The following is a 6,173-nucleotide window of genomic DNA, read 5'->3' on the forward strand; positions in this document are numbered from 1 at the left end:
TGGCCTGTATCAGGCGCGCCTTAGTCTCCAGAGAGACACCGTTGCTCTTGAGTACTTTAGAGAGGTCCCTAACAGCAGCCTTTCCCATCGCAATACATTTTTTTATTTCCTGGCTACTGGTGCCAAGAGTGTTGACCGTGGAGCCGAGCAGACTGAAGCTGTGAACAATCTTAGCTTTCAATTATTTTCTTGCAGTCTTCTCTATATACTGTCTCATTTTTTCTTCTTTCTTATATGATTTCTACTGAGAATCCAGAGATTAATCTGATTCTCCTTTGTAGATTGTTGTTGTTGTTGATTGTTGTCAAGTTGAGCATGACTTATAGCAACCCTTTATAGGTTATAGATTTAGCAACGTTTATAGATTACTCTTTGTTTTTCTCTTGGTGCTGTTAGTAGCCTTTTAGTCTTTGATTTTGAAGAATTTGACTACGGTTTGTCTTGATGTTTTCTTTTCGGGTTTAGTTTGTTTGTTGTTTATTGAGCTTCTAAAATGTGTATTTTCTCGGGTTTGTTTTATTTTTTTATAATACCTAGAAAGTTTTCTTCTAGTACTTTTTTCACAATTATCTCTATTCTTTTTTCTTTTTTTTTTTTTACCCCCCACTTCTGGAATTCCAATTCCAAATGTTGTTTCATTTGATGCTATCCCACCCACATGATTCTAATGCATTCTTCATTTTCCTTCTGTCTTCTCACTGTTTTATTATTTTTCTTTTATTTTATTTTTTTACTGTAAGTTCTCATTGAGGTTCATCTATCTCACTGATTCTCTGTTCCATCTCTTTTTCTCCCTGCTTCTTTGTGCCTCCAGCATGTTGAGAATTTCTGCTGTTTCGGTCTTGATATTTTGCATTTTATTTCCATGCTTTTCTGTTTTTTCTAGTACTGTGTTAGTTGTATCCTCTCAGTCTTGTGATGATTTTTCATTTCTTGTTGCTCCCTTCTTATGGTTTCAAATCTTTCTTCCAACATTTGTAACTTCTTTAGTATCAGTTCTTGGAACTGCATGTCTGCATATTTCTTCTGCCTTCCTGCCTTTGAGGTATTCATTGAGTCCTTGATCTGGTCTGCTTTTTTAGAAGAATGCTTGTTTGGGTTTGTTTTGGGTAGTTGTTTTCTTTTTGGTTGTTCCCTGCCCCATAATGTTTGATTGTTCCTGCTGCTTTCTTAACATTATGTGAAGAGGATGCATGGTTTGCCAGGGGGTCGTGGGATCGTGGGGCTGGGGGAGATTTCGAAGGGTGTGGTGGCTATATTTCAGACAAAGCCTCTGAGTGAAAGTAGGAAACTCCCAAGAATGCTACCCAGGATCCTTTATTTTCTTAGTTGGTGCTTTTAGTGTACCTATGTCTGCTCCTGAGGCTGAGGGGAGCTGAAACATTCTGGGAATGCTGCTTGAGACCCTTTCCTCACCAAAACTTCATAGTTGGTGTTCTTAGTGTACCTGTGTGTGCTCCTAAAAGTAATACTTTCTAATTTTTTCAGTTATTATTATCCTCTTGAGATTTTTTTTTTACTTGAATTCTTACAGGTCAGCCAGGCTTTGGGATCCCAGGACCCCCTGGACTTCCAGGACTTACTGGTAAACTTTTTAAAAACTAAATCAGTTCATAGAAAGAATATTTTCTAGTACACTTATATTTCAATCTGTGCAATTGACTGTAAAAAAAAAACACATAAACCTAGAAAACACAAAGCTAGAGTTACATTTTAAAGCATTTCTTATTTAGCAATTTAGTTTCGGCAGTAACCTGTATGAAAATGCATACTAAAGAAATTTATATGTAGAAATCTCTTCATATAGAGATAAATATGCAGAGGTGCACGGTTCGAATCCACCAGATGCTCTGCCAGGGAAGGAGGGACAATCTCCTCCTGTACCAGTCAGAGCTGATTTGACAGTACACGCACATAAAAATAATAAAATAAAAAAATATTTTAAAAAAAAGAGAGGAATATATATATATATATATAGGAGTGGCATCCACTTTCTAAATACCATGCCTCCAGAATCTCAGTGTACTTTGATAAATAGTACAGGAGCTTCAGACGTTTTGTTCATAGGGTTGCTGTGACTCATGCTCAATTTGAAGGCAATCATCATCATCAACAACAACAATATATCTCAATAAATAAATCAATAGAATATATCTTGGAATATCGCTGTTAATTTAGTTCTTTCTTATTTTGATGTAAGTATATGTACAGATACACCTTTAGCTTCCCTCACTTGTTCTCATTCTCATTATAAAGCCCCAAATTGTTCATTGTATGTGTGTATGTGTTTAATGTTATGAAATTATTATATTGGCAATTCTATGGAGGCTTTTTTCAAACACACACACCCCCTAGAGATTCAGATAGTTTCTCCTGACTCTAAAATAAAAATGTTACTTTTATGTGTCACCATTATATATCTCCCAATAATGTTGGTGGTGTAGAAAAAAATGTTGAAAACATTCTTAGTTTTTGTTATAAATCTTGAGTAGCATGCTCTTCAAGGATACATAAACATCTACATCTTTCCTTGGGCTCAAAATTGGACTCAAAATATTGTTTTAGGAATTTTTTTCCCAGTCATCCTATACCTATTCTTGCAGATACATTGGCTTTTTTTTTTATGTAGTAATACAAAGATTAACTTTCAGGATATAGTCTATTCCTGTTTCTATATATCTAGTCATACTGGTAACAGATACTTGTCTTTAAAAAGGGGTTAGGGGACAGGTTGGAAATTTATATACCCTTAAGTACTCTAATAAATGTATGTAGCTTTAGCTTTATATGTAAAGCTTAGGATCACTTTTTATGTTCATTAATGTTACTTTGCTTTCATAGGTCAAAAGGGTGATGGAGGATTACCTGGCATTCCAGGAAACCCTGGCCTTCCAGGTCCCAAGGGTGAATCAGGCTTTCAGGGTTTCCCTGGTATGCAGGGTCCCCCAGGCCCTCCTGGCTCTCCAGGTCCTGCTCTGGAAGGCCCTAAAGGCAGCCCTGGGCCCCAAGGTCCTCCTGGGAGACCAGGTATGTACCAGTACAGACAAAAGGCCTACAAAGTACTCCATCTATTGCATTTTGCTGGCAGGTTATAGTACTTTTGAATTTGTCATTTACGAACTTAAAAGTGTACAACTTGGTTTATACCCAGTTTCATCCATCTCAGTTCCATCTAATAATTCCCTTAAGTAACATATTTCATGATTTATTAAAGCTGAAGTAGAAAAGAACATCTTGGAGGGAAACAGAAAGTAGTTGTTTTATTAAAGGTAAAATTATACTGATAACCTGGCAGCAAAATGTTATATGCCTTTTTAAATGTGAGCTTCTCAGCATGTTGTCACCGAAATAATTTTAGTCATCACCCAATAGATGCTTGTGGTCCATTCCAGAAATGTTTCTATGGTTCTATCATGATCAACAAATGTCACCAGGCACAATAAAATTTATCTTCCCTAGGAACTAGGCAATCAAATTTCTCTTCACCATCACAGCATGATCAAACTGAATAGTAATCTTTTCATACCAGCCTCATGTCCACATCTCATTTGTCTTGTGCAAACTGCTCTGGTAATCTCAACTTTGCATCCAATGGTCACCTTTTCATTTTGTGTCTGTGTAGTGTCATTTCATTTTACTAACTTTGGATATGCTCATTTTCATTCTGGGTTAACTTTGCTGAGTCCAATCACTGATGATAGGTTATGAACATTTTTTTTTCATTTTTCTAGTGTGGGAGTAGCTCTGATAACTTAGTGGGTAAGGAGTTGCACTATCAGCCCAAGGCACTAGGTTCAAATTCACCAGTTACTCCATGGGTGAAAGATGGGCAATCTTATATTGTGCAGGTCACAGCCTCTGAAAAACCACTGAAGGTTAAGCTATGAATTGTTTCCAGTCTATGGTAATAAATATTTTTGAGTTTTGAGTTATTTAAAACTTGCCATTCATTGACTTAAAAAATATATATAGGAGAAATCTAAGATAAAGAAACAAAAGTAATTTTCTTTTACTCCTTGAACATATCTTTTAATTTTATTTATTTTACTTTTATTTTATTTTATTTTATTATTTGTGTGTGTACCGTCAAATCAGATCTGACTGGTAAAGGAGGAGATTGTCCCTCCTTCCTTGGCAGAGCATCTGGTGGATTTGAACCATGAACATCTCTTTTTTAAAAAAAAAATGCATTTAAAAATTATTTAAACTATCGTAAACTCCAAAGTGATTGGGAGGGAAGGGATTGGCATTTATTTCAACATATATTCTAAAACATCAATTAAATCATATATTATGATCATAAGAATTTTTTAAAACTAGATTTTATCTTACCTGATTTGACTATTTGCTGAAGATATTATTTAAGGTTTTAACCTTGGTTTACTTCTGGCAAAAATCAGTGAACATCTTCTCAGTCAAGTTAACTCTGTTGCATGTAATGTAAAGAATTTAAGTGAATATCTTGCTTGGTTACACGTGCTATAATTTGAATAAACCAAACTATTATCCTTTTTCTACTCTAAACAGCACTGCAGCTATTTGTTCTTACTTGTAACAAAGCTCACTGTGAACATTAAAATATTTGAACATAAAGCAATTAGTCACAAAGGCTATTAAAACTTTCTATTAAATCAGACAACTCAAAAATCTATTAAATTACCATTTCTAAAGAAATTATAACAATCGTCTGAAGATTAGCATACATCCCATGACTTTGTGTAACATCTTAATTTGTTCGTAAACTGAAAATTAAAATGGAGTTCTTAAACCCAGTTACTATTAGAATTGATCTAGTCCGAGCTCTTAATAATGATTATTATAAAAATGATTTCTGGCCTTTCAAAATAGGTAATGTGCTGTTTTTGTTTTGGTGTTGACTCTAAGTGGTGATAATTTGGTTTCTTATTCAAATGCATGAATATGAATTTTCAGAGTATTCTTTTATTGAAGTAAATTTTAACTTGAAAGAATTTAGTGTAATACTGTAGTTTCTTGATATTTCTAACAGTTTTATTTTTCCCTTTTGCTAATGATGACATTGGACTTTGGTGAACTCTGATTCCTATCTAGGTCCTCCAGGTTAGATCTTTAACAAAAACTTAGTAAATGCATGTAATTTGAAACATTTCTATAGATTTATGTAGATGTGTGTTATATATACATATGTGTGTTTTATGTATGTATGTATGTATGTATTTAGAAAAAAAAAACCCAGACTTAATATTTTCAAGTGTTCAAAAATATTTAAAAGCATATATGTCAATTCAATTCTTACATGTTGGCTTAATTTTTGCAAATTGTCAGTTTCTGTCTATTGGAATGACTCTATTCTAGTTGAGAAATCAAGTTTAGCATTAAAAAAATAATATGTTCATGTCATATTTTATTGAGAATTATGTTACCCAAAATTAATATTTTACCTTCAGAATAGTGTATATTTCCTACCATTGCCTTCTACATTAATAGAAATATAAATTAAATTGAACTGAGCTGTCATTTAAGGAAACATTCTTTTTAAAAAACGGGGCGGGAGCCGAGCGCTCCATGTGCACGTGTGGAGAAGCAGCGGCACCAGCGCGGCAGCGGAACACATCCCCGCCCCCTCCGGAGACTCAGGGCCGCGCTCGACTTTGGCGGCCTTCCGTCACCCGCTCAAGTTCCCTGCCCCAGGCGAGGAGGCCGGTTGGTAGGGTTGAGTGGCCAGCTCAGGGCGGCGGCGGCGGCGACTGATATCGGTGGTAACGACGGCCTCAGCAGACAGGGAAGATGAAAGGCCGGATCGAGCTGGGAGATGTGACACCACACAACATCAAACAGTTGAAGAGATTGAGCCAGGTCATCTTTCCAGTCAGCTACAATGACAAGTTCTACAAGGATGTGCTGGAGGTTGGAGAGCTAGCAAAACTTGCATATTTCAATGATATTGCAGTAGGTGCAGTATGCTGTAGGGTGGATCATTCACAGAATCAGAAGAGACTTTACATCATGACACTAGGATGTCTGGCACCTTACCAAAGGCTAGGAATAGGAACTAAAATGTTAAATCATGTCTTAAACATCTGTGAAAAGGATGGCACTTTTGACAGCAGTTATCTACATGTGCAGATCAGCAATGAGTCAGCAATTGACTTATACAGGAAGTTTGGCTTTGAGATCATTGAGACAAAGAAGAA

At 35.7% G+C, this 6,173-nt stretch overlaps 1 protein-coding gene across 2 annotated transcripts in view; it reads left to right on the top strand.

Moving 5' to 3' along the window:
* COL4A5 (collagen, type IV, alpha 5) overlaps positions 1 to 6,173 on the top strand; it is a 397,088-nt gene that overhangs the window by 346,960 nt on the left and 43,955 nt on the right. The window contains exons 40-42 of one of the 2 annotated variants that reach the window (XM_006889910.1): positions 1,535 to 1,585; positions 2,842 to 3,027; positions 5,071 to 5,079. In XM_006889910.1, coding sequence (XP_006889972.1) covers positions 1,535 to 1,585; positions 2,842 to 3,027; positions 5,071 to 5,079 — 246 coding nt within the window. The remainder of the gene's footprint in view (positions 1 to 1,534; positions 1,586 to 2,841; positions 3,028 to 5,070; positions 5,080 to 6,173) is intronic. The other variant, XM_006889909.1, reaches the window with a different exon arrangement.

The sequence above is a fragment of the Elephantulus edwardii genome, unplaced genomic scaffold (genome assembly GCF_000299155.1).
Source record: "Elephantulus edwardii isolate Elephantulus edwardi_28Jun2011 unplaced genomic scaffold, EleEdw1.0 scaffold00083, whole genome shotgun sequence".
Classification (NCBI taxonomy): domain Eukaryota; kingdom Metazoa; phylum Chordata; class Mammalia; order Macroscelidea; family Macroscelididae; genus Elephantulus; species Elephantulus edwardii.